This window comes from Mesoplodon densirostris, chromosome 4, assembly GCF_025265405.1.
Source record: "Mesoplodon densirostris isolate mMesDen1 chromosome 4, mMesDen1 primary haplotype, whole genome shotgun sequence".
Lineage (NCBI taxonomy): Eukaryota > Metazoa > Chordata > Mammalia > Artiodactyla > Ziphiidae > Mesoplodon > Mesoplodon densirostris.
In genome coordinates, this window is record NC_082664.1 from 34,155,611 (window position 1) to 34,169,054 (window position 13,444).

The 13,444-nt window shown below is 38.6% G+C and overlaps 1 protein-coding gene across 2 annotated transcripts in view; it reads right to left on the reverse strand.

The window, feature by feature from the left end:
* SLC39A9 (solute carrier family 39 member 9) overlaps nt 1-13,444 on the reverse strand; it is a 51,147-nt gene that overhangs the window by 20,435 nt on the left and 17,268 nt on the right. Inside the window, exon 2 of one of the 2 annotated variants that reach the window (XM_060095934.1) lies at nt 9,027-9,135. The exons of the other annotated variant lie outside the window; for it this stretch is intronic. Within the exon in view, the coding sequence (XP_059951917.1) occupies nt 9,027-9,135 (109 nt within the window). The remainder of the gene's footprint in view (nt 1-9,026; nt 9,136-13,444) is intronic. 2 annotated transcript variants of the gene reach the window in all.

Genomic DNA, 13,444 nt, shown 5'->3' on the forward strand with positions numbered 1-13,444 from the left:
ATGCACATGCTTCTTTATAAATCCAGACTTAACAGGTAACAGATGTACATGCTAAATTAGGTGAAAGGTTATGCTAAAGCGAGCTTAGGTGCAAAGGTGGGTTAACATCTTATTAAAGGGTGTTAATCATAATATTATTTGTGAACAGTTGCATAATAATTTTTAAAGATAATTACTTTTCGGGTGTCCATAGTTCTGAAACTAAATGTCAAGCCTAATTACAACTTTCAAAGGGTGGCCAAAATTATTTCCCTTTATAAGGTATAACTATATCAGAATTTTTAAATTTAGATGAGTATAAGATCCTTCTATATCTTATCCTAACAATGCTTTCTTTATCTAAATAATTTTGGAACTCTTGGTACGGCATTCAGAGTCAAGTTCACAAATCACAATGAAACTGTCATACTTTCTAGAATCACCAGCTTTTGATCTAAAATAATATTGAATAAACAGGTCACCTATCTTATCAAACAGACTGGCATTGAATAAGTTGTATATTTCACCAAACCTAAACTACTTTCAAGGAAAATTCTGCTGCCACTGATGATTCTCATCTAAGTGTGCTGCATACTCTGGAGGTAAATTAAAGAAAGAGCTCCAACACTTTTTGAGCATTCACTGATACAAGTACATAATTTCCTGACGTTCCCATTTTGAAGGCGTTAACACCTAATTTTATGTAAAATTGTGGCAAATAAGTAAAATGTCAGCAACATTATTTTATATATATATATATATGTTCACATACATATATATATGGCTTGAAATAAGTGTGCTGTTGATTGAAGCTTTCCATAAAAGACCTGAATACTTATACTTAAGTGGAATTTAACTTTATATAAAAACATGAAATATTTACTGGATTATATACAATGAATGGTAGGCATTACTGGTTTTATTTGCAAGCATTAGCCAAAACAAAACAAAAAAAACTTTTTAAAGTGAGTGATAATCCCATGATTTTATTAGTACATAAACAGATTAGTAATGGGATCCAGATATTCAGTATTAACACATCCGTCCTTCCTTCTACTCTAGGACATGAAACTCAACCTAGCAAAAACTGAGATCTCAAAACCCAGCTATTTACTACTTACAATAGCCAAGACATGGAAACAACCGACATGTCCATCAACAGATGAATGGATAAAGAAGATGTAGTGTATATATACAATGGAATACTACTCAGCCATAAAAAAGAATGAAATAATGCCATTTGTAGCAACATGGATGACCTAGAGAGTATCATACTAAGTGAAGTGAGTCAGAAAGAGAAAGACAAATATCAATACCATATGATATCACTTACATGTGGAATCTAAAATATGACACAAATGAACTTATCTACGAAACAGAAACAGACTCACAGACATAGAGAACAGACTTGTGGTTGCCAAGGGAGAGGGGGGTGGGCAAGGGATGGATTGGGAGTTTGGGATTAGCAGATGCAAACTATTATATATAGAATGGATAAACAACAAGGTCCTACTGTACAGCACCGGGAACTACATTCAGTATCCTATAATAAACTATAATGGAAAAGAATATGGAAAAGAATGTATATATATGTATAACTAAATCACTTTGCCACACAGCAGAAATTAACATCACATTGTAAATCAACTATACTTCAATAAAATAAAAAATTTTTTAAAACCAAGCTATTTAATTAAAATACATTATGTTGTGGACATGTGTTACTCATTCTAGAAAGAAGTTTCAGGTTGTTATCATTGTGTCTGTCTTACTCAGGGCACTGGTTGGTAATTCATTAGCTGAGACATGTTCCACATCACATTTCCCACTGCAGAGTATATAAACCCATTATTATCATTGGATATTGCTCATCAGACATATATTTCTCATGCCACTAACAGAGTGTTCAGCAAATCATTATGGGCTTAATTCTTTCCCTAGATATTCATATAGGAATCCTTCCAGTAAGTTCCATCAGTATAGTATGTAGCCTTTCTATGACACAGACACATACGTTAAATTAAATATAATAGAATCAATTTACCCTTTGAACAGATTTGTTGGAACTCCTTCTTCAGATTAACATGTACAAAGGACAAAGCATTCTAAGAATCAAACCTTCAGGTAATTTGGTTTTTTTGTTGGTTTTTTTTTTGAGGTGATCCCCAGTTTTGATTTTTACATTTTGGGCCTTTACTGGTTGTTTTAAATTTCTTAACTTCTACTCACACCTTACAACCTTCACAGATTTTTACTATGTATTTTTCTTTTTCTGGCAAAGACAGATAGTTCTTTACACTTGACGTGTTTTCAGTAATAGGGTGGTGTAGCTCTTAATAATGATGCATTCTGTTTCTGATGTAAAACAGAAAACTGACCATAGTCAAATGTATAAAGCTGACGTTTTAAAGGGATGTTAGTGAATCTTTTATCAAAATACTACATGTTTCTGAAAGACAAGAATCTCATTACAAGGTAGGAAACTTAGATTTCTTTAGCAGATAAACAGTGTTTTGGTAATGTGAAATTCCTTACAAAGTTCACTATGTAGCAGAGTGTCATTAAAAGTGTAGGCTTCACAGAAACTAACACACCACTGTAAAGCAATTATACTCCAAAAAAGATGTTAAAAAAAAAAAAAAAAAACCTGTAGTCTTCAGAGTAAGACAGACTGTGTTCAAATCCTGGTCCTGATGCTTACTGGCTGAGTTCCTGGGGCAAATTATTTAACCTCTTTGTGGCTCAAAAGCCTCATCTACAAAATAGTATCCACCTCAGAGGGCTGCTGTGATGATCAGGCAATATATTCACTCAATACCTGGTATGTGGTTAAGTGCCCACTGAATGTTTAGGAACACAGTTGCACATTAAATGGAATTAATTTGGGAGATTTATTTTTAAACATCTTATATGAAATAGTTGGCCTGATTATCTGGTCAGATACAATACTGAACAATAAAACAATGCTGGGGGGGAAGGGAGAGGAAGGGGCAAGGAAAAAGCAGAGACTAGACATTTTAGCAGACAGAATAAGAGGTAGATGAGATAGGTTGTATTAGTCCAGGATCATCCATGTTTCAGAATCCTGAAAGTAAAGTATAACAAGAGCCTTAAAGAGCTCCATTTTTATTAATGAATGATAGGATAAAAGTTAATTAAATATAATAGCAGATTTAACCCTCTACTTTAAATGTAGAGCAAAATGACAGAGAAAGCCATAAAATGTTCACTGTATCTCTCTAAAGAATCTGACACATGGCATTCTTGGAGAAATATGTGGGATAATCTATACTGAACCATTTCTGACCACAACAGTTTCAATGCTCATCCAGTTATGAGCACATAACATTTATATTTAGGTCTTTGACCAACAGTCTGCCTTCCTAAACATATCAATTCTCATGTTCCAAAGAATTATGGTAGTTTCAAACATTAGCTCCACAGTAAACAAGCACTGCAGTACTCAATAAACTATGTTCTCAAAACTTCTGTTTCTATAGAAAGATGGTTTTCTCACATGAACGCTGATAATCATCTAGGCCAGTGATTTTAGAGCTATAAATACAGAAGAGTATGTGAGAGGTTCCTTTTTACATTAATTCCTATTTAATAATGCTTATTAAAGTGTCAGAGCACTTAGTTAACATGGTACACTGAGCTCTGAAAAAATATGTTAATTATCATAATTATAAGGTTCACAGAAGAACTGAACCATAGGCTGTAGTTACATGTAAATAACCTCCTTTTTCAAAGTTTGGAGAAAAGTTGGTTTGATGTACAATAAAGAAAGAGTGGAAAAGGGTGGAGGGAGAAAAAGATAAAGTAGCAGAAACTAAAGTGATGTGACTTATCAGTATAGAGAGAGATGAGGAAAATTTGGAGATAGCTTAGTTTAAAACTAACATCACGGTCGAGCTACCTCAAAATTTAATAAAGTGGAATATTAACATTTTACTTTTTAAAAAGAATGATGGGGACTTCTGGTGCTGGCCAAGGTGGAGTAAACCCACTATAGTCTCAACCACACACTGATCACGACAAAAACTCTGGACAAAACACACAAAATACAACTACCTGAAGACTATAAAGAGTAAACAATAGCAAGAGGAGAGAGGGCAGCAAAAACTTCAAAGGAAACCCTACCCTTCCAGCAGAGGACCAGGAAGAGGGACTGCTGAGAGGTGTTGGTGTGGAGGGAAGCCCTCCCCCTTTTTTTTCCTTTTACCCTCCCTCTCTTTTCTTTTGCAGCCCTGCCTTGAAGGCAGCCCCAGCTGCAGAACTTCATGGCAGTAACAACAGCAGTTAAAACTCCAAGAAATACACCATCTTTCTGGCCACAGTATCTAGGAAAAGGGCCCCACTGGTCTGAAGAGTATGGGGGGAAAACAGGTTATTCTGTTATCTCTTTTCTCCTGCCACTTTGCCCTGACAGCAGCTCAAGTTACATGGAGCTTATCAAATTTCTAAATATTAGAATATCGGAAATTGATATTTTTAAAGTAACATTTACAATTGCACAAAAATATGAAATATTTAGGTATAAATCTAACAAAATATTTTCAGATCTGTATGTTAAAAACTACAATACTGATGAAAGAAATCAAAGAAGACCTAAATAAATGGAGAGATATATTGTGTTCATGGATTGGAAGGCACAATATTCTTAAAATGTCAATTCTCCCCAAATTAATCTATAAACTCAATTCGATATCAATCAGGATCCCAGCATGATTTTTTTTGAAGATACTGACAAGCTGACTCTAAATTTTTATAGAAAGGCAAAGGAACTAGTTTAACCAGAACAAATTTGAAAAATAAGAACAAAGTTAGAAGGACTTCACAATCTAATTTCAAAATCTGCTATAAAGATATAGTCATCAAGACAAATGTAGTATTGGCAAAGGATAGACAAATAGATCAATGGAACAGAACAGAGAATCCAGAAATAGACCAACACAAACATGGTCAATTGATTTTTGACAAAGGTGCAAAGACAATTCAATAGAGATAGTCTTTTCAACCAATAGTGTTGGAACTATTGGACATCCATCCATATGCAAAAAATGAAGGACTTCCCTGGTGGCGCAGTAGTTAAGAATCTGCCTGCCAATGCAGGGGACACGGGTTTGAGCCCTGGCCCAGGAAGATCCCACATGCCACAGAGCAACTAAGCCTGTGCGCCACAACTACTGAGCCTGTGCGCTCTAGAGCTCACGAGCCACAACTGCTGAAGCCCGTGCACCTAGAGCCCATGCTCCTCAATAAGAGAAGCCACCTCAATGAGAAGCCCGTGCACCGCAACAGAGTAGCCCTTGCTCACACAACTAGAGAAAGCCCGCGTGCAGCAACAAAGACCCAATGCAGCCAAAAATAAAAAATATAAATAAATAAATAAATTTATTTTTAAAAAATGAACCTTTACATTGTGTTCAAAATTAACTCAAAATGGATCATAGACCTAAGTATAAAACCTAAAATTATAAAACTTCTAGAGGAAAACAAAAGAGAAAATCTTTGTGAACTTGGGTTTAGCAAAAGGTTTTTAAATATCACACCAAAAGCACAATTCATGAAAGAAAGAACTGATAAATCCACTTCATCAAAATTAAAAACTACTCTGTGAAAGATACTGTTAAGAGAATGAAGCCACAGACTAGGAGAAAATATTTGCAAATCACATATCTCAGTAAAGGACTTGTATCCAGAATATATGAAGAACTCTCCAAACTCAGTAATAAGAAAACTCAATTTAAAATATGGACAAATGATTGGATACCATCAAAGAAGATACAGCAATGGTAATCAAGCACATGAAAAGATGTTCAACGTCATTTGCCATTAGGAAATTGCAAATTAAAACCACATTGAGATACCACTATCCACCTAATAGAGTGACTAATGAAAAGATGTTCAACATCATTTGCCATTAGGAAATTGCAAATCAAAACCACATTGAGGGGACTTCCTGGTGGCGCAGTGGTTAAGAATCCGCCTGCCAATGCGGGGGACACGGGTTCGAGCCCTGGTCCGGGAGGATCCCACATGCCGCGTAGCAACTAAGCCCGTGTGCCACAGCTACTGAGCCTGCGTTCTAGAGCCTGCGAGCCACAACTACTGAGCCCACGTGCCACAACTACTGAAGGCTGCACGCCCTAGAGCCCGTGCTCCACAACAAGAGAAGCCACCGCAATGAGAAGCCTGCTCACCGCAACGAAGAGTAGCCCCCGCTCACTGCAACTAGAGAAAGTCCGCGTGCAGCAACGAAGACCCAATGCAGCCAAAAAGAAATTAATTAAAAAACAAACAAAAAAACCACATTCAGATACCACTACCCACCTATTAGAGTGACTAAAATAAAAAAGTAAAACAAAATAGACAATATCAAGTGTTGGGAAGGAAATCAACTGGAACTCTCACACATTACTGAGGGGAATACAAAATGGTACAGGCACTTTGGAAACAAGTTTGGCAATTTCTTATGAAGGTAAACACACACTTACCATATAACCCGCAATTCCACCTGTCGAAAGAAATAAAAATTCATGTTTGCACAAAGACCTGTACACTAATGTTTATAGTGACTTTACTGATAATCACCAACACTGGAAACAACCCATATGTCTATCAACTGGTTAAAGAATAAACAAACTATGGTTCATCCAAACAATGGCACACTACTAAGAAATAAAAAAGTACAGGGCTTCCCTGGTGGCGCAATGGTTGAGAGTCCGCCTGCCGATGCCGGGGACACGGGTTCGTGCCCCGGTCTGGGAGGATCCCACATGCCGCGGAGCGGCTTGGCCCATGAGCCATGGCCGTTGAGCCTGTGTGCCCGGAGCCTGTGCTCCGCAACGGGAGAGGCCACAACAGTGAGAGGCCCACATACCGCAAAAATAAATAAATAAATAAATAAATAAATAAATAAAATAAAAAGGTACAAACCGTTGATACACAGAACAACATGATGACTCTCAACCTCATTATGCTAACTGAAAGAAGTCAGACCCAAAGGCTACAAGATTACATGTATATGACATTCAGAAAAGGCAAAACTATATAGAGAGAGAAGAGATCAGAGGTTGCCCAAGGTTGGGGGAAAGGTCTGACTACAAAAGGGGATGAGGGTGATGGGACTGTTCTGCATTTTGACTTTATGCATTTGGCAAAATGCAGTCATTCACGCCAAAAAGAATGAATGTAAATTATATAAATGAAAATAATTTTTAAAGTTTCTTTTTTTCTTTTTTTTTTTGGCAAGGCTGGGCGGCTTGTGGGATCTTAGTTCCCCAGCCAGGGATCAAACCCACAACCCCTGCAGTGAAAGCACGGAGTCTTAACCACTGGACCGCCAGGGAAGTCCCTTAAAAGATTTTTTAATGATGGCTTAGGGCAGGAGAATAATCTTTGGTGAAAAGGTTAAAGAGACCAGAATGTTTATTTTTGAAAAAACAGGTTTATACAGCACATCCATTTTCAAATGAATCCATAAAATTATTTTAGGACAAAACCAGGAAAACTATTAAAATAAAGGAAAGCAACCCAACACATAGTAGCTACATTTAACTTTAAAACTATACCTGAAATATGGTATGTAAATTATCTCATAAACTGTTATTAAAAAACAAACAAACAAAAACTAAACCTGAAGCAGTTCTTTCCTCTACCCCAGTGTTTCCCAAACTTGTCTAATAAGAATCATTTGACAACTTGTTAAAATTAGACATTCCCAGGTCCCTTCCCTGGAAATTCTGATTCAGTAGTCTAGGTTGGGGGCCAGGAAAATACATTTTTTAAATGCACCCCTCCCTCAAGGAACTTTTATTATCAGACAAGTTTAGGAAATAACTGCCACCCATAATTTTTAGCACAAAGACAAGCAAAACAAATTTTAATTGTCTATTTAATCATAGTCTGAATGTTTCCTAGGATATCAGGATAGTAATGATCACATCCAGAAAAATTCAAGATGATCCACTAGAATATGAAAGGACTTTAAATCTCATATTCCAAAATTTTCTATTTAAGGAGTGTGTTTTATAATGTACAGAGTAAATCAGTACAATAGCACATGTATATCTTTTTTCCCAACAGAATATATGATCAAAAAAGGGTGAAAACCACTGCTCTAAGGCTCCTGATTTATTATCTTTTGCCCCCTAAGGCTGACCAATCCTCAGCTTCTGTCCTATTTTGCAATAAAGCCTCCACAATCCTCACTCTTTACCATTATGCCCATATTCATACCCTAGGCATAAGAGCATCATCAATCTGGATAAAAGACACAGTTCTTTTCCTCTACTGAGACCTGAAAGACTATTTATTACACTGTAACTAGTAAGAAATTTGGAAGGTGTTTACCTCTTTATACTATTCTTAAAGTCCAGCAGACTCTTGGCATTTGAAGATTCAGTTCACCAATTTAACATTTGTGGTTTCAGTTCTTCACAGATATCTGTGAAGTTTCATGACAAGTAGGAAGCTGATTTTGCTGAATCACAAATTTGAATCAAGTATGCCTTCCAGCTGGTGTGAAGGACCAAATCATTTAGCAGACGAGTGAACCAAGCTGACACTGCTCAGCATTTTCTCTTATACAGCTATACTGTTCTCTGCTTGTCAGGAAAGGTCTCTTTAATTTTTTAGTTATCCTTTACTACAGAGGTCCTCACTAAAAAGTTTACTACAAAGGGTCCTTGAATCCAAATGTGTTTATCTATGTATTTTTTTCAATTAAAAAACACTAAACATACAACTATTATCATGTAGGATCTTGGAAGTTTTTGCATGGACATTAAAAAATAACTGTCATACTTACAAAGCCCGGAATTCATGCATTATTGCAAATAAATCTTAAGTGGTATTCATGGATTGAGGCATTCAATCACAAACTGCTATTGATGTGTTTATTGTCAAAGACGTCAAAAGATATGTTTTGGCATATATTCTATGGCAAACATGAACTGTGTTCAGAAAAAAATACCACTAAGCTTCTCCTTTCAGCCCTCCACGTCAATAACGTATCTCAAAGGCCTCTCTCTCTTTCTCACCCTCAAGAAAATCTTCATAAAGTGCATGTACTCCTTCAGGCACGATGACAGCAAGGGCAGTTCCACAGAGAAGGCCAGCGCCCAAAACAGTCACCAGCTTTAGTCGCTCCTGGAAAGAAAACATAAGCTGTTGAAAAGATTGATGAATGAACGGGGTAAAGTTTCTGAAGTACCTGCAGTGAAGACTGTGAGCTGCTTATCTGTGAGGCCAAAATCTACAATGGCCACTGAACATGAAAAAGCATCAGCTTCATGAATAATAAAGCCAATTAAAACAAGGAGATGCCATTTTTAAGTTTCCCAGATTGGCAATGATGTGGGAAAACTTGTCTACTACCCACGATAGGGAGAAATGAGCATACTTGTCTAACACTGGAAGAAATGTGAATTGCTGCAACCTACCTGGACCCCAGTTTGGCAATTTAGATTTAAAGCCTCAAAAATGTGAATTCTTTGATCCGGCAATCTCACTTCTAGAAATTTATCCTAAGAAAGAAAGAACTATGCAAAGATGACCACTGCACATATTAAGAATGCAAACCTGAAAATAACCTGAATGTCCAAGAAAGGAGACTAGCTAATAAACTTTAATACTTCATCACAATAGCACAAGACTCAGCAATTAAAAATTATGATACAGGGCTTCCCTGGTGGCACAGTGGTTGAGAGTCCGCCTGCCGATGCAGGGGACACGGGTTCGTGCCCCGGTCCGGGAGGATCCCACATGCCGCGGAGCGGCTGGGCCCGTGAGCCATGGCCGCTGAGCCTGTGCGTCCGGAGCCTGTGCTCCACAGCGGGAGAGGCCACAACAGTGAGAGGCCCGCGTACCACAAAAAAAAAAAAATGATCATACAGGTCTATTCATGGATATAGAAAGTCATGATGTACTGTTATGAGGAAAAAGCTGGTGGCCAACAATATGCACTGATAATCTCGTAATTCTTCCGGAAAGGTATACATACAAGTAGAACAAGTATAAATTACACATTAAAAATTTTTTTACTTTATAGATTATAAACATAATGTGTAATATATAATTTACAACACATTTTTTAAATTTTATTTTTAAATTTATTATTTTTCTGCTGTGTTGGGTCTTGGTTGCTGCATGCAGGCTTTCTCTAGTTGCAGCAAGTGGGGGCTACTCTTTGTTACAGTGTGCGGGCTTCTCATTGTGGTGGCTTCTCTTGTTGCAGAGCATGGGCTCTAGGCGTGTGGGCTTCAGTAGTTGCAGCACGCGGGCTCAGTAGTTGTGGCTCGCGGGCTCTAGAGCACAGGCTCAGTAGTTGTGGCACACGGGCTTAGTTGCTCCGTGGCATGTGGGATCTTCCCGGACCAGGGCTCGAACCCATGTCCTCTGCATTGGCAGGCGGATTCTTAACCACTGTGCCACCAGGGAAGTCCCTACAACACATTTTTAATTTATCTGCAATGAATATGTATTATTCATACAATGAAAAAACGTATTCAGGTTAAATTTATTTTATTTATTTATTTATTTTATTTTTGGCTGCGTTGGGTCTTCGTTGCTGCACCCGGGCTTTATCTATTTGCAGCGAGTGAGGGCTACTCTTCGTTGCGGTGTGCATGCTTCTCATTGCAGTGGCTTCTCTTGTTGCAAAGCATGGGCTCTAGGCGCACGGGCTTCAGTAGTTGTGGCACGCAGGCTCAGTAGTTGTGGCTCGCGGGCTCTAGAGCACAGGCTCAGTAGTTGTGGCGCATGGGCTTAGTTGCTCCGTGGCATGTGGGATCTTCCCAGACCAGGGCTTGAACCCGTGTCCCCTGCATTGGCCGGCAGATTGTTAACCACTGCACCACCAGTGAAGTCCCTGTATTCAGTTTGATGCTAAAACGTCCTATAGCTTTTTAAAAAACGCTTGACTAAGATTGACATACTAGAGCTATAGATATTTAATGCATACAACTTTATGTGTTTGGAAATAAGTATACATCTGTGAAACCATCATCACAATCAATGCCATAAATGATCTATGGTTTTAATCCACTTAATCCCAGTTTTTTCTTTTCACTCAGATTTCTTTAAGAGACAGTATCCTGACATACAAGATATAAAAGATTAAGTTTCAAAATTTCTTGAAGCGGTGATGTACCCTATATGGCTTCTTGAAGTCTTAACAGTATGAAAAATGATCTTTAAAACTACAGGAGGGTGGACTTCCCTGGTGGCGCAGTGGTTGGGAATCCGCCTGCCAATGCAGGGGACACAAGTTCTAGCCCTGGTCCGGGAAGATCTCTCATGCCATGGAGCAACTAAGCCCGTGAGCCACAACTACTGAGGCCCACGCACCTAGAGCCCCTGCTCCGCAACAAGAGACGACACCGCAATGAGAAGTCCGCACACCACAACGAAGAGTACCCCCTGCTCGCCACAACTGGAGAAAGCCTGTGCGCAGCAACGAAGACCCAACGCAGCCAAAAACAAAACAAAACAAAACAAAAACAAACCTACAAGCGGGCGTTTATGTTGCTTAGGAAAAAGTTTTAATAATTTAATAGTATATCATGGACTTAACTTTTCTGTTTTAGTTTCTTTTATGAGGTTAGTAAAAATAACAATGGTTTCTTAGTTCTGATAATACTGAACTTAAAACTGTGAAGCTGTGGGAATATATATGTACAAGTACTGCCTCTATAGGAAGATGGGTTTTTAGCTGAAAGGCTGGTTGAAACATTACCCCCTCGTTTGGGAACAAAGAAGGGATCTATACCTATTGTGTATCTACTGAAAATGGGGGAACTACAGTTGCAATGCCAGCACCAGCTAATACTTGCCCTATAGCCAGAGAGAAATCCCCTTAGCACCTAGGCCAGGTCACCCCTTCATACATTCAGGATAGCCATTAACTACTTATAAACTGAGAGTGTTCTGAATGCATCCAGTGGTTGGGGCACTGGCTTGGGAGGCAGAACTGACTCCATGTTCAAATTAGTTAACAAGTTAGCACCTCAACTCTTCTTATTTTTAATTAATTAATTAGTCAATTAATTTTTTGGCTGAGTTGGGTCTTCATTGCTGTGCGCAGGCTTTCTCTAGTTGCAGTGAGCAGCGACTACTCTTGGTTGCAGTGCATGGGCTTCTCATTGCGGTGGCTTCTCCTGTCGGGGAGCACGGGCTCTAGGCGTGCAGGCTTCAGTAGTTGTGGCACGTGGGCTCAGTAGTCGTGGCTCGCTGGTTCTAGAGCGCAGGCTCAGTAGTTGTGGCGCACGGGCTTAGTTGCTCCATGGCATGTGGGATCTCCCTGGACCAGGGCTTGAACTCGTGTCCTCTGCATTGACAGGCAGATTCTTAACCACTGCGCCACCAGGGAAGTCCCTCAACTTTCCTTCTGTAAAATAATATTTCTACATGTCTTATGAAGATTGAGGAGTCAATAGGAGAAAGTGGCCGAAGCATATTGGAAAAATGACACCAGACAGCTGGTGTTACTATTTTAATGCTCAATACTGAGCTATTCTAAGAGTCTTTGTCTTTTCCAAGTTACTAAACTCACCAACGTACTGCTAATCACAGCATTCATTTGAGACAAACTGTCAGAGCATGGAGAACACAAGATGGAAAAACAGCTCTATTCTGTGTAGAAGGTGACACGGTAATTAGTCTTTTCATCATTCTCTCTAAACAATTCATAAAAGTCACCTTTGTTTAAAAAAAATCATGAATGTCAAGTTTTACTGCTAAGGAAGGACAAAAATGAGAGTAAAACTGAACTGGACTGAGCATCCATTTCATTTGAAGGCCTTGGTTTCAGAACTCCACAATTCAAACCGATGAATAAATGACTAGGAAAGAAAATTGTCCTGTCAGCATTTTGACTATGCTCTACTCTGGGAAATGGAAATGAAAGATACCCCAGATTTGCAAATTAAGGGAAGATGAGAAGAGAGGAAAGGGATGTATGTACCAAAAAGAGAAAGAGCTAATTGCCCTCAAGAATTACTTGGGTTACCAGTAACCCAAGTTACACCTGTAACCCAGTTACAGGTGTTACTCCCAAGAGCACCCCCCAATAAACTTCCTGCATGCAAATCTTCTCAGAGTCTGTTTCCTGGGGAACCCAACCTAAGACACTCACATCATACACAAAAGTTAATTCTTGATGGGTTATACACCTAAATATAAAACCTAAAACGCAAAAGCTGTTAGAAGATAATGTAGAATATCTTGGCAATCACAGGGTTGGCAAAGATTTCTCAGCAGGGACACAAAAAACACAAACTATTTTAAGAGAAAAAATTCAACATCAGAATTTTAAATGTTTGCTGATCCATTAAGAAAATGAATAGGCAAGCTGCATACTGGAAGAGAATACCCGCAGTACCTACATCCGTAATGGAAATACATATAACTGTGGTAACGCTGCCCACATCAGCCCCCTTCAGGTTGGAGACACCTATTC